Raw genomic sequence first — 26,880 nt, forward strand, 5'->3', positions numbered from 1 at the left:
TTCTTGAGCATTTAATATCTTCTAGGCTTTCCACCTGGGCTTGGGATTCTAAAAATGAGCACACATTCAAATGTAACTCTGAGAACACAATGATACTCTGCTTTTTAAATAATAACAATAATAATAGAGACAAGGTCTTGCTCTGTTGACCGCGGTGGTCTTGAACTCCTGGGCTCAAGTAATCCTCCTGCTTTGGCCTCCCAAAGTGCTGGGATTACAAGTGTGAGCCACCATGCCCAGGTTACTCTGGCTTTATAAACTTTCATTTACCTTCATTCTTCTTTTGCATTCTGTTGGAAGCATACAAATATTAATTAAATATTTAACCTTAAGCTTTCTCCCAAATTCAGCAATTATGGGCTTCTAGTCAAATATTATGGTGCATTTAAAAAATGCTTATAAAGATATTGACTCAGGCCAGGTGCGCTCATGCCTGTAATCCCAGAACTTTGGGAGGCCAAGGCAGGTGGATCGCCTGAGGTCAGGAGTTTGAGACCAGCCTGGCCAACGTGGTGAAACCTCATCTGTACTAAAAATACAAAATTAGCCAGGTGTGGTGGCACACACCTGTAGTACCACCTACTCAGGAGGCTGAGGCAGGAGAATCACTTGAACCTGGGAGGCGGAGGATGCAGTGAGCTGAGATAGTGCCATTGTACTCCAGCCTGGGTGACAGGGTGAGACTGTGTCTCAAACAAAACAAAACAAAACAACCAAAAAACAAAGAAACAACAACAACAAAAAGATATTGACTCAGAGAATTGCAAGGGCTCTTAGGAATTCTCTAGTTTAATGCTGTTCAAGAAAATATTAAGTTACATATGTAAGATTCAATTTTCTAGTAGCTACTTTATAAAAAGAAACAGGTAAAATTAATTTTAATAATATATCTTTTTTCATTGTCTGTGTTAGTCAATTCTCATGCTGCTAATAAAGACATATGCAAGACTGGGTAATTTATAAAGGAAAGAGGTAAAATTGACTCACAGTTCACCATGGCTGAAAGGCCTCAGGGAACTTACAATGATGCGAAAGGGGAAGCAAACACATCCTTCTTCACATGGCAGCAGGGAGAAGAATGAGAGTCAAGTGAAGGGGGAAGCCCCTTATAAAACCATCAGATCTTGTGAGGACTTACTATCACCAGAATAGCATGGGGGAAACCGCCCCCATGATTCAGTTACCTCCCACTGGGTCCCTCCCATGACACATGGGGATTATGGGAACTACAATTCAAGATAAGATTTGGGTGGGGACACAGCTAAACTGTATCACTGTCTTTGAAATCCAGTGTGTATTTTGCACTTACAGCATACCTCCATTTGGGATGCTAAATTTTCATTGGAATACTTGATCTCTTTTGAGATTTTATAAAATTTAAAGTTAAAAAAGTAGATTCACATGCCCAAGTTGTTCCAGGCATACTTAAAATTTTTCCAATAATTGAATTTAAATAAAATTTAAGTTTCTCAGTTGCACTGGCTTCATTTCAAGTCTTAATAGCCACCTGTGGGTAGTGGCTGCCATATTGGACAGTGCAGATAATATCCGCCACTGCAGAAAATTCTGTTAGACAATTGAGGTCCAATTCAATTCACTGAAGAAACTGAGCAGCAGTTAATGGCAGAACCAGGACTAGAAGCTTGTTTGTAAGGAGTTTCATAGACAGACAAAACAAAAACAAACCAACCAAAAACTCAGAACACCAACCTTTCTAAAGGCAGACATTCAACTAATTTGAAAACATGGAGGACAATGTTTATAGACATTTTCTAGAAGGAATTAACTTTGCTTATATGTATGCTTATATATGATCACAAATAAGATTTAAATCAAATCGCTTACAATATGGAAGCGTTCAGGTTATGTTTAGTAAGGGACTTCTTTATCATGGTAAAATACACAGAATATAAAAAATTTTAACCATTGTAAAGCATATAGTTCAGTGGCATTAAGGATATTCAGACTGCTGTACAACCATTACCACCATCCATCTCTGGATATTTTTCATATTCCCAAACTGAAACTCTATGCCCATTAAATACTAACTCCCTATTCTTCCTCCCCCCTAGCCTCTGGCAACTACCGTTCTATGAATTTGATTACTGTAAGTACTTCGTATCAGAGAAATTATACAATATTTGCCGTTTGGTGTCTGGCTTATTTCACTTAGCATATGTCTTCAAAATTCATGCATGTTGTAGCATGTGTCAGAATTCTCTTCCTTTATGAGGCCAAATAATGTCCCGCCATATATATAGGCACCACATTTTATCCATTCATCCATCAGTGGACATTTGGGTTATTTCCACCTTTTGGCTGTTGTGAATAATGCTGCTATGGATGTTTGTGTATAAACATCTGTTGAAGTACCGAGAACTTTTTTTTCATCCTTTATCATAAACCTATTCATTAAGCTTGCACAATTTACAAATAAGAAGCAGTGGAAATGCTGCTTCAATGGAAAACCCCAACTCAAGATCCTTGAATAGGAAAAGAGACTCTCAGTTCTATCATATTACTGAAAAATTACAAAGTCTGCTTTATTTTCTTGTACTAAGACATTTTAGATGTTCATACTATATTAGCCCTTCTCACCATCTGATATACCACATATTACTTTTCTGTTGTTTATGTCTGCCTTTAGCCCCCTCTACTTCCTGCCTCTATCAGAATGTAAATTCTGTGAGGACATAGGTTTTTTGTTTTGTTTTGTTTTCTTCATTGCTGTATTCTTGGTGCTCAGAACTGTGCCTGCTACACAGAAAGCAGTCAATAAGATCTGTTAATGAATGAATCAATCAATGGTGTCCAAGTGTTCTCTACCTCTGTTTATTGGGTATCATTATAAAGGGCTCTAGATTTGGCTTCTTTTGAACATCTTAGTATTGTTTTTACTAGGCTGGAGTATTCTAGTACGAGGAAATGCTTGTAAGTTCTACAGACCTTAAAAATGTCTGGAACAAGGTATGAAAAATAATTAAGTGGTATTGGGAGATGAAAGAAGCTAGAGATGTTCTAGACAAAATATATGAAAGGAATTTTGTCTCCCTCTAATGTGACTGCATTGGTCCCAAAGTGGTATTGTATAAAACATCAGAAAAATTTCTACTTTGATAACCTAGATTTAAGGAGAAATAACAAAAAATCCTTTGAGTTTTACAGTGGAGTCTGAATGACCAGTTACATAAAAAAGAAACTAAGTCATCACTTTCTAAAGTGAGAACATTTCATTGTTTCCTCTCAGTGCAACTATTTATTGTTTTTTACTGAAGTCAATCTAGATACTACTTTGCGGACTCTCAGTCTCTTTGTCTGAGACATGAATTTCAGTTTTTAAAATAGCAAGAACTTTGAAACATTACTATAACTTAGGGGACCTGGTCCCTTTTCTTTGTAAGCAGGGAAACTTGACTCTGTGAGGTAAAGTGATGTCCGGAAGCATTTTGAGCCTCTGGTTTTGTTGAAGTCATTTTCCTTTTCTTGGATTTTAGTAAGGATATAATCTCAGATCCAGTTAGAAAGGGAGATCACAATGCCAGGTGTCAAATCCACAAATCAATCCTCTTCTTAATTGCCAAAGTTTGACACATCCCCATGTTTGTCCCAGAAAACTCTAAATGCCCTTTTATTAACAATGGGGAATTAAATTTCCCATACAGACAAATTAACTTCTAAATTATAAGAGAAACACGTGTTTAGAAACACATGGGGCGGGATGGGGGTGGGAGGGACCCTTGTTCCAACTTGAAGGTTTCCCAAAGTAATCTCTTCTCTTTCTCCTACATATTTTCCAGACTTGTTTTTTTCTGCTTGAACTCATCATCTGGTTATTACCTTCTCTGAAGAATAGGTTTTGGTCAGCAACTCTTTAAAAAAGATATCTCTATATACTAATTACAGTGGAATAGGTTTAAAAAAATAGGTGACTATTGAAATGTATAGTGTTTTAAACCATGTAGCTATTAATTTTATATTTGGGCAGTGTGTGAAAAGGAGGTGGGGAACTCCTTAGCGGGATTGAAAACTTTATTGTGTTTTAAATAAAAGACTATCTTAAAAAGAAAAAGATGTGAATTGGCTTAGAGTAAAAAAGATAAATTAATACACTAATGAAAGGAGAGGGAAGAGTATATTTTGTAGATAAGCCAAATTTATGGCCTTGTGCATTAACTTTATACACTAAAAACCTACTTCCCCGTGGGTTTAAAGCTTAATATCTTCCTCTTGAATTGGTGACAGCAACCCTTGGTTTCTGTCTCTCTCTCTCTCTCTCACACACACACACACGTGCACACATGTGTGTCTCCAATTATCTCAGAAGTGACAAAATAATCTCAAAATAAGTTTAATTTTGATTCAAAATAAATATGCACACATATTCACTTTATTTTTTATGGAAAACGGGGGATAATGCAAAATAGCAAAAATTGTAAACAAAGTTAAAGATTATCTTCATCTAAACCTTAAGCTGACAATTTAGAACACCTTGTGCATAATGCAGAAAAAAACTGTCCGTTTGACTTCACTTTCATTCACACTGCTCCCTACGCATGAGAAAGACCAGATGTCTGGTTTCCAGAGTTTTAGGCTTTTTCCTTAATACTTAATTTTTTTTTTCAAGTTTAAAGAAAAACTGTAGCTCCTTCTGATCTTTAGCATTCTACAGTTTAATAATTTCATATACCAGAAGTGTTTCTGCAGAAAATGAGCTTTGAATATTTATGCATTTGCAACAGTCCACAAATGGCTTTGGAAAAAATTATTTGACTTTCATTTTGAAAACTCCATTTTTCTAAAAAAAAACATAAATTCATAGTTTTCATGGAGAAGAGTAGTGGAGTACAATGGAGCATATGGAAAGAACACTGAATTTGGGGAGAAAGGTACGAATAGATAACATTTCCTTTTCCTTGTCTGATTCCTACTAATTGTAGAAAAAATATACATTATATATGGTATTCCTCCCTTCTTAACAGAAAACAATGTTTGGAAATTCCTGTGTAAAGCTAATTTGCCATGAGGAATATAAAGCCCATTAATGGGATATCCAGGTCCCTATGGGAATTTTTTTTTTTTTTTTTTTTTTTTAACAGACACCATGTGGTGCAATCTGTTACAGTCTACAAGGTGGGGGTGGGGAGGGAAGCTCTGCAGGGGCCAGGAATAAAGTCAACTCTGGGAGTTTTTGAGGTATTAACAAAAATGGGAAAAACACTACAGCAGGAGCCTTGGAAATGCCTTCCCTTCTGTCCTCGATCATAACCCAGGGTGTATTACGTTTATGCTTTTCAAAAATTATTTAGCAAGTTCTCAATTTTGGAGAGAAAAAAACCTGAACCTTTTCTGAGATGGTTAGATTGCCATTTGCTTTGTATTTTAATCTAACCTACTGGTGATTTAATTTACAGATCTCAAAGGAAGTGCACGCTCAAATATTTGAGGATGTTAATGTATCAACCACTGTGTAATTTTGGAATTTGCCTACTCGCTTGACACAATATTTTACCATCTAACAAATGTTTAGCCTTTTTTTCACTTGACTAAAGAGAAGTAAGTTTCACATTGCTTCATTCACCTTCTTATGTGCATATGCTGGGAAAGATTGGATGTTAAAAAAAAAAACAACTTCCTCATGTTCCTTTCTACTACATCTAAATCTGTTTACCAATTCAAAGCTGCTAAAAAAACCTGCATTCTCCTGCTAAATCAACTGGATGGCTAGAAACCAAACTGTAATGTAACAGAAAAAAATTATCAATTTATTTTCATGACAGAACATTCTTGAGAAGGTATAAAATTGTTCTGGTTGCTATGCCAGTTTTCTTTTTTCTTCCTTCCTCTGTCTTCTTTTTTCAAAGGCTTTTAGCTTTTAAGCTGATACTTTTTATAGTTATATAACAGTTCTAATATTTTGTGACATTTTGTATTGTGACACTATAGATGAAATTGTCATCGGACTGACACCCTGTGCTGTTTATTCCTTAATTACAACTGTTAACACTGTAGAGAAGTGTGCTAATCTGCCAGCACATATTATGAAAACAACATTATTGTTACCCACACCAACACCCACTCAACAGGATATTTCCAAGATGGTAGTTTAAAGGAACTTATCGGCACAATGGACGTTTCAATATAGTTGTTGTTGTTGCTGTGTATTTAGCTTTTCCTATTGTCTTCTTTTAAAAACATAAACCAGTTTGAAATTTAAAACATTTCATTGTAATATAGCATAGGTACCCTTTACTAGCAGAGGCTGCCTCTATAGTTGGAAAGTTATATATATATATATGTATTTTTTTTTTTTTAGTGCTCAAGCAGTGGTGGACTGAGGAATCTCAAAGCTGTTTAGGGTTGTGACCCAATGCTTTCTGACTGACGGTTTTTTCAGGAATAATTAAGTTAGAAGGAAGCGGGAAGGGGAAGTTTAAAGATGAAAAGACAAGAGTGGGGTTATTTGCATTCACAAAGTTGGCAATCCTTAAATAACCAAGTCAAAATCCAATAACCATTCCCAGCTCTAAAAGGCATCCTTTTCCAAAACTAAGTCTGAGTCTTCTTGAAATTGGCTACTTATTGACTGCTTTATAGTTCAATTCTTTCTGTCTCCAGGACTTGTAGAGCTTTGGCTATCTGTGAGGGACAAAATCCTATGAATTTATTTTCTCATAAGTTATTTTGCTAGAGCAGTTTAGGTATCATTGTCTTTTAATTTGTTAAAAGAAACAATAATGGTTTAAAAAAAAAAAAAAAGAACCATGTTGATCCTATACCTTGACCCTAAAAAGTAAGGATTCTAAAAAACTTAAAACCAGAACCAAGATACCTGCTTAGAGGAGAATGATTGTAATTTTTTTTTTAAAGCAACACACTCACAACACTGACAATAATTTAATTAATAAAGAGTCCATCTTTTAATATTAGTGTTTAACACATCTATGGGTTTGGTAGAAAGCAAATTCATGACCTTGAAATAGTAGTAGGTGATGACATGAGACTTGCCAGTAAATTCTCATATCTTCACTGTCACTTAGGAGATAATGGAAGAATATGAACATATTTAATTCCTAAAGTTCCTGCAATAACCTACATATACCTTAACATTCAGCTTTATTAAACAGGGTTTTTGAAATAGCATGTGAAGAAGTTATCGCTGTGCCTCATTTTGAATGGTATTTTCTGCTTCATTTTGATTTTCAACAGCAAAAGGATATGGTGCTCTTCCTAAAAGAAACTGTTCCCATTTGGGAATATATTCTTCTACTGATGCCCAGTAACGAGTCTGGAAAAAAAAAATCCAAAAGTAAAAAAGCGTATCAAGCAATTGAACTTGGCTCTTCATAATAGTCTAAATGTTTATTCACTTAAGAGTGTGTGTGCGTGTATACACACGCACACACACACATATATGTAGAATGCATTTCCTCTACAGAATATTTTATGTTAATTTTAGAAAAAAATCTGGCTACTTACTAGTGTTAATTTTCAAATTTCTCAGTAAAACCAGAGCCTGGCAGAATTACAGGTTTTAGAATTTTATTGTGATTTTACACGCCCTCTTGTGGCCAACTTCATGATTATTGCTAATAGTATCATTTATGGTGATATAATCATTAAACGTTTTTGTTTAATATTCCAAATCCCATACCAAATGATTACCCCATACTGAAATTATTACAATGAAATTATCAAACATAAATCATGCTTCAGGATTAACATCAAAAGATTTGACCTGGGATGAGATCATGAACTGAAATACAACTAGTGTGTTCTAGTACAGGAATTAGATACATTGGACCCTTAATTGTGTAGGAAATATATATCCACTATAATTTTTCCCTATTTTTATGATGACAAAATGTCAATATAATTTAACCATTTTTAATACAAATAGCTTGGAAGTTGAGATGCTGTATTATTGGTCTGACTGTAGAAGTCTATAGGCTTTAGAAGCTCATGCAACATTGCTGTGTTGCGTCTAGCTTTGGTTTTTTGGGTAACTGCCCTAAGGAGGTCGAAGAGAACTAAACTGCCCAAAGCCCTGTGTCATAGGAGGGCAACTGATATTAGATCATCACTATCAATCTCATTTTTGGAAATTCAGCCAATGAGTTAGCACTAGAAACACAAAAATATTCACTCCAAGCATTAAATACAGCAGTTCTGAAAGTTGAAAATGGTAAGGGATTCTATATGTCTATATATCCATGCATGTGGTCTGAGAAACAGCCTGACATACTTAAAGTAAAGGTCATCCTGCTGTGAAAGACTAGTTAAGAAAAATACCATCTGAGGTCCGTGGTTGGGAGTTTCCCTGACATTCGCAGCTGGAGTAACTCCCATTGTGTGGGTCCTGTATATGCCAGAGTAAGGTATAGGAGAATCAAACAAAGAAAAAGCATGTTCAAGATACAACTTTGTACCAGAGTTTTTTGTATCCTTGATCACTGCCTTGTTTTATTACCCTAGATGACACGGAAAATTGAGGGGAAAATTCTCAGCTTCTAATTTTGAGTCTATTTATCCCCAGTTGGGGAGAAAGTAAAACTATATTTGAGAAAGGTCATTAAAAATACAAAATGAAACTATTCTATATGTAGTAAATTCCCGTTCATCACAAACATATTCATATACCAATTATAGTTCATTTTTGCTAACCATCTTCCCAATCTCTTCTCGAACTGAACAAAATAAAACAGACAAAAGCCATACTATATTGTATAATAATATGCATTTAATTAGCTATGGTTAAATTTTTGGTGAAGGGACTAAACTGCTACTTTTAACATCAGCAAGCAGCAAAAGCATTTGAGTTAGGCGTGTTGTCATCTCATGATTTAGTGCATATTGTTTGTTATGGTTTAACAGGATAGTTGTTTCTAAGTGACAAGGTGAAAAGATCCCTATCTTTATAAAATTTCCAATTGCTAAACTTTTTAAAATCCAGATACTTCTCAGTTACCTACTATGTATAAAGCATAGTACTGTGGACATAAAAAGATCAAACAGGCATATCTTCTTTAATTTACTGAATAAATATATCTGGAAAATACACATAACCATTGTTTAACTTGTAGTGCACTACTGATAGATAGAGTCTCTCTTTTTACATTTGTTCCTTAAGATGCTCACCTCAAGAGAAACCACCTCAGGCCGTGGAAGTGGGTGAATCCTGGTCTGTAGTGACTTTTCTGCTGCTTCTATATCCTGTAACAGATATCGGCATTTTATATTAAAGTGGATTTACATAAAATAAATGGCACTTGTACTAGCAATATCTATATCCCAAATCTCTCACCTCAACTCTTCTCTGGATATAGTTTGAATGGACGGAGGCACACTATGGTAGGAAAACTGATCATTGTTTAATTAATCCATTTCAGATAAAGAACACAGCGTTTCTCATTTTGAAAGAGGTGGGGGAGGTGGTACTTCTAAGTTCTGCCTTTTCACTTTTGAATAGCTAGTAAACGTCAGTAATTCATGCACCAAGAGTGTCTTATAATACTGCTCAGCACATTAATTTAGCTCTTACATCACGAAAAAACAGCCAGAAGGATAAAATAATAAAATATTCAGATACAAAAATAGTCAGATACTCAGACCCACCCTGTGCTAATCTTAAAAGTGAATAGTTCTAGTCTCTCCAGATGATGTAAATAGCATATCAATGGCACACATTTCATTTGTTCAATGTTCAATTTAAAAATTTATATATATGCAAATATTCCATATATTTAATGGAAGCTCAGTAAGATCCCTCAGTACTTAGTGACAAGAACCTTTTCATTATACTGTCTAGATTTTTTTAGTACTAGCTTTCTAAGCTAATTTCAATAGCAAGTTTTATTGCTAGCTAGTATGTCATTCAGCTGAAAGTATTTAAGCACCATGCTTTAATGTGTAGTTTTACTTGTAGATATGTGTATTTTCTCTTATAGTTGTAAAAACACCAAGGTAACTAAACTTAATTCATACCCTGGTAAAGATTCTTATCTTGATATATACATGAAGTAAATGCCCAGAAATGCAGGACTCCGCAAATTTTTAGTGAAACATTTGAGCACTGTCTAATAAATGCTCCCAAAATCAGCACCCATGTTGTCTTGTGCCCACTTATGTCTGTCAAGTTCACAGTGGCCTTGGTCACAGGCCATATAAATTTTGTCTCTCTTTTGAGCTTAGTGAGTTGATAGAAAAGAGAAAGTTCTCTGATTCCTGTACAAGCATTGGAGCAATCTAAGTAGAGGGCTGTTGGACAGACGGAGAGAGATGGAAAAGGGCGTGGGAGTGGGGTGTGAAAAAGCCAATGCTGAACAGGAGAAAAGAGATAGCAGATGGTAGCGGCGGGAGCAAGGAATGGGTGTGAAATGTAAAAGGGAAAAACAGGAAATTCCCTAAAGGGACTCCCCAAAGTTGCACAACCATTAATGCACCTGCTGTCTAGAGGAAGGTGATTTGAAGGAAAAAAGCCATGAATTTAGGGAAAAAAGCTGATTTTTAGCATGTCTATCCCATATCAGAAGTTTATAGCTAAGGTGCCTGCTAAAGAGCTTTTGATGCTGACGCTATGACAGATACAGAAGCCTAATAACTTTTGTGTGATTACACTGAGATTTTACAAGGTCCTGGAAAAAATGTTTTTTACCTTTATAAATCAAATAAACACAAATAAAATAATCACAAGTCCAATTATGGTCATTATTCTAAGAAGTTATAACATTATTGTTAGTGGCAGATCTTGGTGCCACTTAGCATTGTAGACAATATTATAAACATTTTTCTTGAAGACCAGAAAATAAGGATACTTAATATCTCTCTTACAGGAGAGCAGATTTGTAAATGGAAAAGCAGATACAAGTAGGAGACATGTGGCCTGGTAAAGCAGGCCTATGGTTAGACACTTGACTGTTATCTCTGCAGCATTCTGACTATAAATTATTAGCCCTCTGAAAAACTTCTTCCTTAGCTTAAGAGATATTTGCTTTCTTAGATGACATGCTCACCTCTGATTCCTACTTTTCTTCCTCTTTAGCTCGCTAATTTTTCTCTCCTTGTTCCTAAGTGTGAGCTTTCTTAAGATCTGTGGCAGCTGTCCTCTTATTTTTACCTTATCTCTCTCAAGGCTGTGGTCTATCTAGCTTTAATAACTTTTACTGTAGAGGCATGGCTAACCTTTCTTCCTAGCCCTTACTTCTCAACCAAATGAAACTAAGCTCATCTTATTCCTACTGGATATAATGAATGAACAATAGTGGGAATTCTCTTCCCTCAGATACCTATGCTCCATACTCTATCTTTAACTCTTCTTATACCTGCCATTTAAATTTTCAAAGGTCTATAAATTGTTTTTTTAGGATATCTCTCCTAGTCTTTCCATTTCATTCCCAATGCTATGGCCTTATTATTACACTTATTCATTCAACAAATACTTGAGGAGTACTTACTCTATGATGCATGCCTAGAGTATGTCTTGTTTTACTTCCATCCATACCTGAGAGGGGATCAATTCATTTTTCTAAAGAACTACTTTGAATATGTCTTTCCCTAGACTTAAAAAATCATCAGTACCCACTACATAGAGGATGAAGTGTGAATTCCTTAGCCTGACTGAATAAAAAAACAAAAACTTTGCAATTTGATCCTAGCCTTCTGTAGCCAGTTATACCCTAATACTTCCATATAAGAACTTTCCTTTGATTATATACTACCAGAAGGTAAGGACTGTGTCCCGTACAACCTTTATGCATCTGAGTATCTAACAAAGTGCAGCGCATGTACTAGGCATTAAATATTCATTAAATGAATAAATAAAATGTCAAAGTTTCCTGATTATAAACCAAAACTTTTTTTATAAAAAGGTATCCAAGGCAGGCAGAGGGAAAGGAAAAAGGGGGGCGAAAAGGGAGGTGACACTTACTTGACTATACTTTGTTTCTTTGTCTTACAGACTTGCCACTAGAACATTTAAAATTTTATATAGTTATAGGACAAATAAAAAAGCAATTCCCCCCAAATTGGAAACCAAATGTGACAAGTCTAACTATTATGTAGTTGGTGGTATAACCACACAGAGAAAAGCTACATCAAGTATTCTTAGAACACAGTATTGACTGGACACCCCTAGTGGGGGTACGCCCTGGGGACAAAAAGAAATTGTAAAAGTTATCTTACTGAAAACCATTCTCAGTAATCATATTATTGGTGATAGCTATGCCTGTATCATAGAATAATTCTTTGGAAACAGATTTTTGGTGTTAGAAAAAGAAGGTTAGATGCATAAGATCAGCGATTTTAATTTAAATCTGCAATCATGCAATTGAATTGGAGATACTGTTATGAGCTCTTGATGTATTTTATCTTAACAACAACAACAAAACAAGTTGCAATAAACATTCCTAGTGACCAGATTGAGGGCTCTAAATATATTTCCTGCCAAAAGTAACCAGGGCTTCTTGGAGCAATGGCCAACTCCAGGTCTGGGCAGCAAAGGCACACAATAAGCCTGGAATAACTTATCACATCATAAAGAAAAGAAACTATCAAAGACTGTTAGGATCATGTCAAAGACATTCAAGAGTTAACTTGAAGAGGCTTCCCCATAGTAAAAATGGGACACATAAATAAGAACAAAAATTGCAAGGGATAGAAACATTTGCAAATCCCAGATAGATTAAAAACAAAATACCACCTCATTCGTCACCATTAGAGGATGCCAGAGAACCAAACTATGATTTTGAAAGCTATAGAGAAAGTGTCCAACAGTCATCATACCTTTTCCTACATGAACTGTACTTCAGTGTAACCAAATAAGTGATGAGGGGAAGATTCTCTTCATATAAGTTACAAGCTATTGAAAGAGAAGGAATAAAATAATTTGAATATTCTTTTTGCAACTTCTAATGAATATATCTAGGCGATGATCATCAATGACTGCCAACATTCCAAAATGAGAGACAGCCAGGAATTATGGAAATGTTCTTCCCCCAAACAATGAACCTGAATCTGATCCAGCCTCTAGAACTTCACTGCTCATATGATAGCCATTAGCCTTATGTGGCTACTGAGCACTTAAAATATGGCAAGTCCAAATTAAGATGTGCTGTAAGTGCAAAACATATACTGAATTCGGAAGGCTTAGTAAGAAAAAGAATATGGGATATGTAATTACAAATTTTTGGTAGAAACATTTGAAATAATATTTTGTATATGCCTCATTAAAATGTTATTAAAATTAATTTCATCTGTCTCTTTTGACTTTGTTAAAAGTGGTTACTAGAAAATTTTAATTACATATGTGCTCACATTATATTTCTGATGGACAGCACAGCTCTAGATCAATTTATAGGAATTACGGAGAATACAGGAAGATGCAAAATGATATGTCAGAGATGTAATTAGCAATATCCAAACTGGGAAACGCATAGGACAAATGACCTAATTCCTTTACACATAAATTAAAAGTGGATGAAAAGGTCAGGGGATACTTTTAGAGACTTATCAATCTAGTACAATGTTAGATTTTATTTGGATTCTGATCCAAAAAAATGTAAACATGCCTACAGATTTATCAGAGAAATGTGAACTCTGACTGAATACTTGAGGAATTAGTGGTAATTTCTTATTGATAACAGTTTTGTGATTTTGCTTAAAATAGTAAAATAGTCCTTATCATTTAGTGATATACACGGAAAAAATACATATATTCAGAAATAGCTATAGGTGAAACAATATGACTTCTGGAGAATACCTTCAAAATAATCTGAGTGGTTGGGGAAGGGGATGAGGTATATAGATGAAGCAAGATTGGCCATGTTTTGATAATTATTGAATCTGGGTAATAAGCACATGCAAGTACATTCTTCCATTCCCTCTTCTATACAGGCTTGAAACTCTTCGTAACAGTTAAAAAACAAGTTCCCAGTGTGGATGATGGTATAAATGTAACTCTATGGCAGAATTGAGAAGGCTATATTTAAATGAGTTGATTCATGATTAGGAAAGGTGAAATATGAGCACAGAAAGTCACATGCTGAGATCTCTTTCTCCCCCCATCCCTATACATGCCACTTCCTCCAAAACTTGAAATCTAATACCTCACTATAAATATATACAGTGAATCCAGCTATGGCCAGGCTGGTTTTAATCTTTAATCTGCTGGAGGGCCAATTTCTGGGATAGAAAAAATAAGATACTAAAGCATGAGATACAGGGTCACTGGTACAATGTAAGCATTTATTAAACGTATTCTTCAAGGAACTGGAGGTGAGAAATGTAAGAAGGAAAGAGGAGAGATAGGGTCCTGTAAGTTACCGACCATCTTGGGTGGCAGTTTGTTGAAGTCTCTGTTTAACTGCCAACTGCCCCATAAAGGCTTCCAGGGCATTCTTCAGTGGAAGGATTCTCTCACTGGCTGCAGCACTTTCTCATTCTTTCTCACTCCGGAGTGTTTGTCCAGCTTATTCATGAGCTTACTCTTGAGGTGATGTTTACTTACAGAGTTGCCTTTTTTTTTTTTTGAGACGAAGTCTCACCTGTCGCCAGGCTGGAGTGCAGTGGCGCAATCTCACTCACTGCAACCCCCTGCTTCCTGGGTTCAAGCAATTTTCCTGCCTCAGTTTCCAGAGTAGCTGGGACTACAGGCATGCACCACCACACCCAGCTAATTTTTGTATTTTTAGTAGAGACGGGGTTTCACCATGTTGGCCAGGATGGTCTTGATCTCTTGATCCGCCCGCCTTGGCCTCCCAAAGTGCTGGGATTACAGGCGTGAGCCACCGCATCTAGCCCTACTTACAGAATTGCCTTTCTAGATAAAACTAAATTTTATGGTAGGTACGTGGGGAGAGATGTCAGCTTACATTGTGGCAGTATTTATAAAAAACACAATTTTCTCTTTCTCTTCCAAACCTATACCAATTCTGTTATGTTCTTAAAAGGCAGATAAATTCCATTTTACTAATACTAACAGGGAAAAATCACCCACCCTGTGTTTTCAAAGTTCACTATCTTTTATGATAGTTACTGACTGAAGCCTATTCTTCACTACCTACATTCATATCTATTCATTTACTAATATGTTCAAATATATGATGGAACTGGTCTCTTCCTCACTGCTCCTGTTTAAAATACATTCTTTGATATTTTATATTCCTGCTATTTTCCAGAAGAATTTACAGAAATTTTATTGAGTTCAAGGCAAATTCTGTTGGAACTTATTTAAATCTAAAAATAATTTTGTGATAGCTGTTTTTTTATTTTATGTTAGTTTTTACAAAGACTCAATTCAGAGGGTATGTGTAACAGCTGACTTTAAAAAAACAATAGTCTCCCTAGTCAGGATTAAGGCATATGTTTCCTTGTAAGTTTTCTTTTAAATCTTCCATTTCAGTGTAATAATTGTCTTCACACCAATCATGCAAACCCATTGTTAAGATCACTCCCAAGTATTTTAGAATTTTATTGCTAATGTGAACGTGATTCCTTATATTTTCCAGTTGTATACATAGAATTACTATTGATTTTTGTATCTTTTATCCATCAGTTTTACTTAACTCATATTATACTACTTTTAGAACAAATTTGGCTTTTTAAAGTATATAACCATATCATTCCAAAATGCCAGTGTTATACTTTCCAAAAGTGAAAGCTCATTCCTTTTTAATGTTTATTATATTGGTCAGAAGATCTAAATAAGGTCATGTTATGGATGTTAATAGAGGTCAGCCATATTTTGTACTCTTATTACAGAAATGCTTTCAAGTTTTATTGGAACCATTTTTAAAGTGTAGGCTGTACTTCTGAAGTAACTATCCTAGATGTAACTTAACTTGTCCTGAACAAGTGGTATCAGGAGTAATTTCCCTATGGTTTCCTCATCTCTAAATTAAGGAATTAGCCCAGATCAGTGGTTTTCATACTTCCTTAAAGCCACAGCTGGGAAGTCAAGGAAAGACTGAACAGCTGAGGCTTTGACCCAAAGCAGGTCCACATTTTAACATGAAAAAAGTTTTAATGCTAAAAAAAATTAAATACCTTTAGATGAGAATTAAATCTAATATACATATTTTTAAAGTGTCTACCAACACAAAATTCTGCAATCAAGTCTTATTTATTTATTTTTCCCCAGACACAGAGTCTCACTCTGTCACTGAGGCTGCAAGTTCAGTGACTGCAGTGCATAATCATAGCTCACTGTAACCCTGAACTCCTGGGCTCAAGGGAACCTCCTGCCACGGCCTCCCAAGCAGCTGGGACTACAGGCATGCACCACCACGTCCAGCTAGTTTTTTAACTTTTTTTTAGAGATAGGGTCTTGCTGTGTTGCCCAGGCTGGTCCTGAACTCCTGGGCTCAAGTGATCCTCCTGCCTTGGCCTCCCCAAGTGTAATCCAAAGATTATAGACATGAGCCACTGTGCCCGGCTAAGTCTCATTTATTTTACTTTCATAATGACTTCTATGGTAGAGCCACTAAAATTCTTTCCAAAGTTTAAAAACATATGAGGGAAAGTAGGATTTTAAAAATTGCATATGCAATGACTCAAAGAATGCAAAAAAAGAGAAGAGGCAGCATCTCTAGCAGCAAGCACTGTTTGTGATATAATAGATGCTCAATAAATGTTTATTGAAGTACTGAAAGAAAATATACAAAAATGTATTAATTTTAGGTCAGTAGGATGATATGGAAGGTATGCTATTTTGTCTTCTTTACTCTTAAAAAATTTTTTTTTACAGTAGGAATATATTACTTTGATAATCAGGGGAAAAAATCATACCAAGTTGAAGTTTCTCATAACTATGAAACCAGGTTCATTATGTTCCTTATATATGTATGACTATGATTTCTTAGCTACCCTTCCGAACACTGTTCTCTCCATTTTTGAAATCATCTTGCATCTAAATAGCAAATGAATCTTTCTTAAATACCCACTCATTTATTTCTTATATAAGTCTATATTTTTCTTTTGCTTAGTCATTTTCAGTACTGAATTATGTCTATATATCAAGTCTCAACTTCTTTGGTCCCATAACACATATCCAACCTTGTTTCCTGTGAATTTCTAACCTAGTTAGTTACACTCCCAGGATCATTAACAAGGTCAGTCTTCTGGTCTTGGCTCTTTTGTAAGAATCCAACAGTATGCCTTGCCTTCTGCCTATTGAAACACAGGCTAGGCTTAGCTTCTTCTCTGAGACCTTTTTGAATATTCTAGCTCTCAAAGATTTTTTAACTCTAATTTCTGTAGTGCTGACTCCATTCCATGTAATTTAATGTTTGATCACACAAAGTTTCTGGGTTCTTGATATCAAGAGCTCTGATTTATACTTACTTTGTTGTCCCTACTTTCTGCCCAGAACTAGCTCAATAGTAAGGACCCTCTAAGCATTCATCAAATACTTGCTCATTAAAAGGAAAACGCTTGAAAACCAAATATCATATCACGTGCTGCAGGTAGGTAGCAATTAAGCCTTCTAATTTAGTTTTTCTAACTTTTCAGAGCAAATTCCAGATTATCCTATATATTTCCATTTAAAAATAAATATTGCTAACACCATTGGGCAAGTAAGACATATGGCAATATAGAATGCTTTGGTAGCACTATGGCTGTGACTTAAATTACTGTGGATCAAACTGCCAGAAGCTGAGAAGATAACTGAATTTTCCTCTTCCTTTATCCTCTAGTGAGGACAGAAGATAACTATATCATGCCTATCGATGAAAATATTTAACAATAAAAAACTGAAAACACTGCTTTATAACTTAAATAATACAGTCTTACTACCAAATGTTTTAGTCATAGGATCTCTTGGAAGCTTGAATGGAAGCAAACTTTAGGGTTTTAATTATGGATGAAGCCATACAATTCTGGAAGCAAAGTATAACAAGCAGCCAAAAATGTTACACATATGATTCTACTCCAAATGGGCACATTGGCCAAATGGTGAGGCCCCGCACAATCATACACTTTGACCACTCCTCCATATCCATCAAGAGGGAGCTGGGAAATCTGTTATCATAGATATGAATTCTGTGTGTTTGCCTAGTCATGCAAAATCAAATTGTTCTTGTTTTCATGATGTTTGATAGTTGTGAGTTGGCTCTCAATATCTTATAGGTACTTTATGGCCTTTCAGGATTTCCTTTCAAATAAAAGAAGATGAAAGAGGGAAAGGTACATCTTCTGTTTCTCACTTCTTGCAAAAGGGTGGCCTTACAATTCCTTCTGTAGTCATTGATTTTCTAGTTGATTGCAAACATTTAGCTTAAGCAAAGTTCAATTTTTTTAATTTAAAAAAATGAGGATACATATGCTACTTATCTAACTGACATGGGCTTTTAAAAAAGATGCTGCTTTAGTAATTCTACTTATTACTGAGAACCAATAAGTTAAATAAATCAATTTTATGAAACTTACCTAAAAGATTTTTGAGAAGGTGGGATAAATCTCTATATTCAAGACATGGAAACTTACCTTTAAAAGACTAAGGTTCCTTTTAGAAGCAGTCTCAACAGTTTGGAGTTGAGATGCCTTTTCTGTGTGTTGATCACCCAATTTATTCTCCATTTGTTGAAGTAACATTAATCTTTGTGATACTCTAGAAAAAAAATGAAGATTATATAGAGTTAAAAAAGTAAAAGCAAACATTTTACTGCTTGACCAATATAAAAAATTCATTTCTTAATTGCACCTCACTTCAACTCTAACCTATTCTGAAAGTCAATTACTATGTCAACTAATAAGACAGTGAAAAATCTGAGGTAGTTCAATAAGTCTTAAGTCAATCTGGTTAAAATTATTTTTATTTTCATTAACATATTCTTTATATATGCCATAAGTACATGCTTCTGTTTTTTTAGCCTCTCTGGTCTTTTGAAATTATTTTAGAATGTTGAAGATATGTTTTAATTTTTGGTGAAAATGCAAACTGTAATACATATCCCTTTGTACACATAGTTATATATACCTCCCGACACACATACATTGATATAACTTGCTATATGAAACCTTCTGCTTAACACTTCAGTACCCCTGAATCTCATGTTACACATTTAGAATTGTGCTAAACTTCCATATGTTTGAAGAAGCAATAAAAATATTTTTTCCCTCTTTTTCCAAGAGAAAGATGATGGTTTGATATATGAGTGAGAGGCTGTGTGTATGTATGCATACTCACAACAAGGTAAAACAGTAATTGAAGAAAGATGTAAAAAATTACAAGTAAGTATCTTCAAACTACTTTGTTACATATAATATACTTTAAAAGTTTCTTGCCGGTCAAATGCTTATTTTATACGTTTTTGTTCTTTTTAAGACAATATGTAAGATGATTAAAAGATACATACGTTGGTATACATAACAGTCAAACTGTTTCCCAAATAGTTGTGGAGGTTCTCAAGAAACACTGTGTTTCATCAGGCTGTCTTAAAGGTAGAATTAAAATCTCAGGTCTATGAACAGTCAATTTTTTGGTAAGGAAAGTATCTTAGGAGCCAAGGAAAGAACGTCTGGTAATTAATTAAAGAAAAGGAAAACCTGAAAGCCCACAAACAGAGGAGGAAAAGAGTGAATAATACAAAACAAAGAGCAGGACTGGCTACACAATTTGCAGGGTCCAGTCCAAAATGATGCAAGACAATGGCATGAGAGCATTAAACCAAATGCAAGACCTGTGACTGTATATAAGTCATATACCCATGAAGCCAGCCCTGGGTAAGAGGTTTAGAGAAGCCCATTAAATACCAATGTGGAGCCTAGAAAGGGTGGGATGAGGGGCACATTTATCTATATATTACTTACAAAGAGTAAAAATACATAGAACATACCTTTTAATCTTGCTTATTCATAAGAAACAATGAAATTCCCTAACACTAAAACCTCTTAAGTGTCAGAAAATTAAAATAACATGCTTTCAAATTTTTAAGTCATCCTGTGTATACAATATTTCACTAACAAAGCCAGTCCAATTTCTATATCTGAATCATCTCTTTAAAAAAACTTACATTTCTTCATGTCTTTTAGAAAGGCGAATTTCTTGAGCAAACAAGGAAGTCATCTTTAATCAAAGCTGTCATAAAGAATAAAAACATTTAAAGTTACTTCTACCACATGTCCTCAGCTTTGCAACATTTGATTATTAGTACCTTAATCCATTGGTTCTCTCAGAAGAGAAAACTTAAGATGTAATAATGTATAAAATGAAAGGATGCAATTAAACACATTTTTATTCAGCATGTCAGATACATCTAAGAATACCATGAATTAGGTAAACCCAACATATTTCATATTGTCTTCTCTTTTCTTTCTAGACTCTAACCTTAATCAGAATTAAAAACAAACAAGCAGCTGGTACTAAGACTAGTAAACGTTTTATTGAATCAACAGAAAAAAAATCCGCTCTGTAAAATTCAACACAGGAACACCATCCCTTATGCATGTGCAAACACACATAGACAGAAAGGCAGGCAAACAAGTATGAGAACCAACTGGAAATTCAAGGTCTTTCCTTTATTGGAAGAGTGCCCAGTTCTACCATCACTCTTCTAAATAGGAAAGTACTTTTCATGTGTAACTGTGAGGAAAAGCACAATTAGATAGATACCTTCCCCTTCCCCTGGCTGCTCAGCACTCTCATTTCTGGAGTGTAAGAAAGCCCATTTTCGTGGCACACTTCACACCACGAGCAAGCTCACCTTGGCTAAAGACACTGGACCGACACAGACAGAGGTCTAGTGAAATGCTCTGAAGGCCTCCAAAACTGCAGGCAACTCATCTGTTTGGGCTTAAAAGCTGAAAGTGCTTGCCCTAAGGGAGAAGAAGAGGAATAAAATTCCTTCCTGAAATGAAGCTTTCCTAAATTTTATGAAATTAAACATCTATGCACTCTATAAAGATTGTCTAAAGATTGACACACCGCTTGAGTGTCAAGCCCTGCTAGAAAGCCCACGCCTATTGCGTGTAGGGCGCCGAACCCGGCCAAGGAAAACGGAAACACCGCCCTGCCCTCATTAGGTTTCCTCCTCTGGGCGTGGCTGCCTTTCCTTCAGCACCGCGGATAGCAATCGCTCACAGGCCCGCCCTCCGGGGTCTAATTACAGATATTTTCCGCTAACATCACCCGCAGGCCAATCCTCGCCGCCTTCCTCTCGGTTTCCTTTTGCAACGAGGCCAATTAATGCAGCGCCAAGGGAATCCCGGAAAGTCGGTTCATGGTAACTTTTCTGTGAGGCCCGCTATCAGCACTTCAGACAAAACTAAATAAAATTTTCCCCTTAGAATCGAAGATCCGCACCTTCTCAGAGTCATCTGCCCTCCGGCCGCCCCAACTCCCGCTTATACCCAAAGGACTCATGAGCTTTCCTCATCAGCCTGGCTCTTTACGTTAACAACATCCTCCCCAGCGGTCCTGCAGGGCCCTGCGCGGCCGTCAGGCAGTCAGGGCACCCACCCACCGTCCGACTCCACTCACCGAGCCCGCCTCTGACCCTTCCGGGAAGGCACCAGCTACTGCGCCGACGCCGGGGCCTCCGCGCAGGCCAGGGCGTGGTCACGTTACCATATTTGCGCACGCGCGGCGCGCGGTGACGTCACCGCATCTTTATAAAGGGCCGCCTTGGGGCGCGAAAGGCTTTTGAGGTGTAGTCGCGGCAACCAGAAGATGGGCGTGTGGTATGCGGCGCGCGGGAGGGTGGCTTGAAAGGGTCTTTATGAACCCTAGGGAAAGGCCGTCTGGTAGTAACTCCATTTCAAGACCTTTTAAAGTGAGACATGCATATGTTGAAAGAGTTTCAGAGAGTGAAGCTGGGTTCTTAGAAGCTGGAATGTCCCAGCAGAATGTAGAAATGCGAAAAATTCGGCACAGTAGTCTAAAGTGAGTGGAGTTTACAGTCGGTTTATTCAACGAATGCCTATGGAGCAGTTTCGAGGTGCTTCGTCCTGGGCGTCTCATACTGAGCTGAGCAGAGCAGCAAGGGCCCCCTGCCCGCTCATAGTTCGTAGACCCTGTGTTGACAGTAGTATTGCTGGATCATGCCTTAAGGGGTTTCTGAGTGTCAGTCGACATATTTACGTTGGTTATCTCATTGAGTCCCCGCAACGCCCTGTGAAATTGGCACATTAGCTTCATTTGACAGCCAAGGAGACAAGCCTGGTTGTTAATTTAGCACTCTTTGTAATATCTCGTTTCTGTAAAGTGCATTTCTTAATTTTCGTTCCTTGAAATAACTGAAGTACGTGGTAGCGTCAGTCCTCTAATATACAGAGGAAGAAACAGGTTCAAGAGAGGTAAAGTTGTTTTCTTTGTAAATTATACTCTGCTGGTAAAAGACAAAGAGCTAGGACTCCAAAATCCAAGGTGTTTTTTAAATTTTCTCCTCCCAGAATATTTGCATAAAACGTAGCTCTTGCGTCAGGACTTCTGCACTTAATGTTTCCTTTGCTTGGAAAGCCCCTTCTTCTGACATTTATAGATTTGATTCCTTGTATCTTTCAAGGACCATTCCTTCAATCTCCAATATAAGAATATCCCCACCTCCTGGCTCACTGTCCTCCACCTGCTTTATTTTTTTCCATAACACAGTAACATTCCATATATTGTGTAATCACTCATTTATTTGTTTACCAGTGCACCCACCACTAGAATTTGAACATCCTAAGAACAGGTATTTTTGTCTCTGCTTTGCTGATGTATCCTCAGCAACTGGAACTGCCTGACATGTAAGTGCTCAGTAAATATTTTTGAATGAACGAATGAAATAATTCCTCTCGTTAACATTCATCATAATTTCAGAGTACTCTAACTTTACTTGATGGGAACTTTGGTTTTGCTGTTCCATACCCTTACCAATTAGGAAAGATGAAAAGTAGACCCTTGAGTGGTCCTCTGTTCTAGTAATGAAATAGAGCTTTTGCATGGTTATAAGGAATTCTTGTTTATTTTTTATGTACATTTACAAATAAGGATTTTTCTTAAGTTGGTAATGGGTTGCGTGAAAATAATAACTGTAGGCTCATTACAGCATTTGTATGTTGCTTGACAAACTGCTGACCTCCCTGCTTTGTGTAAGTTTGCATAGTAACACAGTTGGGACAAATCCAGCTCTTTCAACTTTGAGCCCAACTTTTGTAGGTCAACATCCACCTTAGCTGTGAACTAAGGAATACCTTGGGAGTTTTCTTGCAGTTTTTAAGAATAGCAATCAGGAATATATCACAGACACTTGGAGGTTATCTAGATAGACTTTGATAATTTATTTTATAGCATCCAATAAAGGTGGTTACTTTCTCCTTAAAGGTCTGTGATAGCTGCCATTCTCATTATATTGCCCACAGCTGATCCTTTCTGTGAGTCACCAGGCTGGTGAGGAAGAATCTATGGCAACATTGTATCTATTAATATACAGCTTCTGTATTTATCAGGTAAGTTTGGATACTTTCTGGAGTGAGGCATTCACAGCCTGCCATGAAAATTATTGCAATCTACTAAGTAACAACTGACCCATAATGAGACAATCTGCAAAGGTGGTGTGAAATTAATGTTTCCTAACCCCTGGACTAGTTCTATGCACCAGCATGCGATGATTATCTCCTCAGCCTCATATAATCTTCTATAATTGCCCCCTAGCTTCATTATTTAGAAAACATTGTATCATTTAGTCATACATTCTATAAAGATGTATGTATTAAACATCTGTAAGATGTAATCTGCCCTTAAGAGCCTAGAATCTGACTGAGCTTTTAAAGTATACACAAAAAGCTGGAGGATGATGGCTGACAACATAAAAAATGGTTTTTATTGAATGTTTATTCTGTACCAGGCACTTTCCATGAATCACCTTATCCTCATAAAAACCCTATGAGCAAGTGTGCCGAAGTCTTAGTATCCTCATTTTTATAGCTGAGAAAATTGAGACTTAGAGAAATTATTTACTTAAGATCACACTGCTAGTAAATGAACTCCAAAGTGTTTGATGTTAGTATTCTAAATAATTCTGTATGTTATCTTGAGATTATGGAATTAAAAAGTATGCCGATTATGAGGATGATAGAGAAGACAGGAGAGAGCACTATGAGCTGGAATAGTATCGACAGCATTTTGAAAGACTGAGGTGGACCTTCAAAAAATGGCTGATTTGGAAGTCTTTTTGTGATTGGGTGTATCAGGTGGCAGGAGAGTGTGGTGTGGAGTGTTCTAAGTGAGGGAAGCAGCTTGCATAGAAATGTGTGCATGCAAGTACCTCTGGTGTGAGGCCTAGTGGAAAGGAAGCATTGGGAAGAATGTTTTCTCCTCATTTTCCTTAATTTTGAAGATTTCATTTCTGATGCCATATAATTTGAAAAGAGAGGTTTGATAGTAATAAAGAGATGAAATTATTGGAGGAGGTAAGACTGGTGAGTAGAAAATAGAAATGAAGACAGAAAAGGAAGGCTTGAGGATGGAAAAGAAAGGACAAGCTTTAAAGAGTAAGAAATAAAAAAATTGCAGAATCCTCGACTATTTCAAATACTCCAAGTTATTAACAGTAAATTCTGTTATAGTTTATATGAAGGCCATCTTTTTAGACCCACTTTGAGTTTTCTCTGGATAGACAAGTACTAAAAAAATAAAGAGCTCATGACTGACATACTTTTTCTTCCTATTTCGGGAAATCCTGGGTGAAATTTGGTAGTGGGTCCAATTGCCTGTGTACTTTTCTTTACTTTGAAATAAAATAATCAGAAATTTACCTAGTTCCATAATTGTAGTCTGTTCATTTTATTATGGTAAAATATTCTATACTCAAAATATATCTGAAATGCTTTAAATTGGCCCTTGATGGATATTGAGTAGAGAGAATTTATAAGCAGATACTTCTTTAGAGCTTTTGTTAGTGAACCAGGTATCAATTTAGGTTCAATCAGATAAAATGCTGCAATAGAGAAATCATTCTGACAGTTGATGTTTATGTTCTAGACATTCTCAGCGTAGATAAGATCTTGCTGATAAAACTATGCTCAATCCTAGAGATTGCCAGTGAGAATTTGCATATGCCTCTTCCTTCCTTGGAAAAACAAAAACCTCAGTAGTTGTAAAATGCACTTGAGAAAACATTAGAAATTTTAAATTGAAAGCACGCATGATGATTCTTAGGAACTCATTTGTTTGTTGCATTATAGCAGGAGAGGGAAAGCGTCCCTTCTACTCTCTTTGAACCTTTGTGGAAATGACTGACAATAAACAAATTAATAAGAGAAAAAGGAATATGATATGGTTTGGCTCTGTGTCCTCACCCAAATCTCACCTTGCATTGTAATAATCCCCCTGTGTCAAGGGTGGGACCAAGTAGAGATAATTGAATAATGGTGGTGGTTTCCCCCATACTGTCCTCGTGATAGTGAGTTCTCAAGAGATCTGATGGTTTTATAAGGGGTTTCCCCCTTGGCTTGTGCACTCATTCTCTTTTCTGCTGCCCTGTGAAGAGGTACCTTCCGCCATGATTGTAAGTTTCCTGAGGCCTCCCCAGCCATGCAGAACTGTGAGTCAATTAAACCTCTTTTCTTTATAAATTACCCAGTCTTGGGTATGTCTTTATTAGCAGTGTGAAAGTGGACTAATGCAGCATACAAATATACTTAGTGTGCATAAACACAGGAGCCATATAAAATATGAGGCTCAAAGACGGGCCAGATGGTTGAGGCTTAAATACTCCAGCGGGGAGAGGGAAATGGTGAAGGGCGTGCTGTAGGCAATTTTTAGAGATAGTAAATGACTTTAGGGAAGATGAATGGACCTGGAAGGTAGAAATACTAGCTTGTAAATGTTTTTCTTTGTAATTTGAGCCCAACAGGCAGAACAAAATCCCTTCAGGTGTGGTTACATGCCTCAGTCTTCTTCCCTGGTAATAAAATTTCAAGGAGGGGATGGAAGGCAGTTATGTTCTCTTTGGTGGGCCAGGTCTTAAGGCGGATAAAGGAATATTAAGAGTTAAATTTCACCCTGTTCTGGGGGTGGGGAGAAGGGAGGACAGGAGAGATTAGAAAGTCCTTGATTCTGGGATTATAGGTGTGCTGTGGCTCACGGCTATAATCCCAGCACTTTGGGAGGCTGAGGTGGGAGGATCGCTTGAAGCCTGGAGTTCGTGACCAGCCTGGGTGACAAAGCGACCTCCTGTCTCAAAAGAAAAAAAAAATAAAGAAGAAAGTCCTTGATTCTGAGGTAATTTCAAAGGCCTTCCTATTATGGTTCAAAGTGTTCAGCATGCCAAAACACCATTCATTTTGCAGTGTTGTTTTCTAAGCCCCAACAGTATACATAGTAAATGTGTATGCACATGCTCCTTAATGTATGATGAGGTTACATCCTGATAAACTTACTGTAAGTCAAAAATATTGTAAGTCAAAAATGCATTTAATACCCTATAAACCCATTGTAAAGTCAAGAAATTATAACTCGAACTGTTGTAAGTCAGGGACCATCTGTACTTTTTACTTCATGAATTTCAGTAATTTAGAGCTCAGACAAACCCATTGTCTTAAATGGACACTTTTCCAGATGTATAAAATTTATAGAAGATTTTATTTTTTTTTTCAATCCTGTTTCCTTGATTTTCCAGTGGCCCTCAGTACATTCACTAGTCTCTATGACTGTTAATCCAAGCTTTTCTTGAGGTAGGCATTTTCTCATTCATGGCCTTCAGGCTTGCTTATTTTTTTTTCTCTGTTTGTTCCTCTTTGATTCTTATAATCCTGTAATAACTTTATTAGTCCACAATTGAGCAAGCAATTAAGAACGTTCTTAAATGCGTACTTGAGTACTGTACTTGATAAATATTGTATTCTGCTATTTCCATCTTTTTGTAATGCTCTACAGTTGTGTTTATTGAAAACATTCAAGGCTCT

At 36.4% G+C, this 26,880-nt stretch overlaps 1 protein-coding gene and 1 long non-coding RNA gene across 7 annotated transcripts; one reads left to right on the forward strand and one right to left on the reverse strand.

Moving 5' to 3' along the window:
- Window positions 1-771: 771 nt before the first annotated feature.
- On the reverse strand, window positions 772-21,569 carry CEP15 (centrosomal protein 15). Of its 4 annotated transcripts, XM_063661890.1 has the most exons (7): window positions 21,473-21,534; window positions 21,100-21,245; window positions 20,697-20,808; window positions 20,007-20,071; window positions 18,478-18,601; window positions 9,136-9,210; window positions 772-7,285 (listed from the first exon to the last, which is right to left on the reverse strand). In XM_063661890.1, the coding sequence occupies exons 4-7, from the start codon at window positions 20,057-20,059 to the stop codon at window positions 7,151-7,153; spliced, it is 387 nt and encodes a 128-aa protein (XP_063517960.1). In that variant the 5' UTR covers window positions 20,060-20,071; window positions 20,697-20,808; window positions 21,100-21,245; window positions 21,473-21,534; the 3' UTR covers window positions 772-7,150. The 4 variants fall into 4 exon arrangements, with proteins under 4 accessions (XP_063517960.1, XP_054339397.1, XP_054339398.1 ...); XM_054483422.2 differs by lacking the exon at window positions 21,100-21,245 and having other exon boundaries at window positions 21,473-21,569; XM_054483423.2 differs by lacking the exon at window positions 21,100-21,245 and having other exon boundaries at window positions 21,296-21,506.
- Window positions 21,570-21,617: 48 nt separating this feature from the next.
- On the forward strand, window positions 21,618-26,156 carry LOC129034046 (uncharacterized). 3 transcript variants are annotated; one of them, XR_008501741.2, is made up of 3 exons: window positions 21,618-21,672; window positions 22,628-22,719; window positions 23,335-26,156. It is a non-coding gene; the product is annotated as an uncharacterized LOC129034046 (long non-coding RNA). The 3 variants fall into 3 exon arrangements; XR_010125723.1 differs by having other exon boundaries at window positions 21,630-21,874; window positions 23,297-26,156; XR_010125722.1 differs by having other exon boundaries at window positions 21,630-21,874; window positions 23,335-23,423.
- Window positions 26,157-26,880: the final 724 nt, after the last annotated feature.

This window comes from Pongo pygmaeus, chromosome 2 (genome assembly GCF_028885625.2).
Source record: "Pongo pygmaeus isolate AG05252 chromosome 2, NHGRI_mPonPyg2-v2.0_pri, whole genome shotgun sequence".
NCBI classification, from domain to species: Eukaryota; Metazoa; Chordata; class Mammalia; order Primates; family Hominidae; genus Pongo; species Pongo pygmaeus.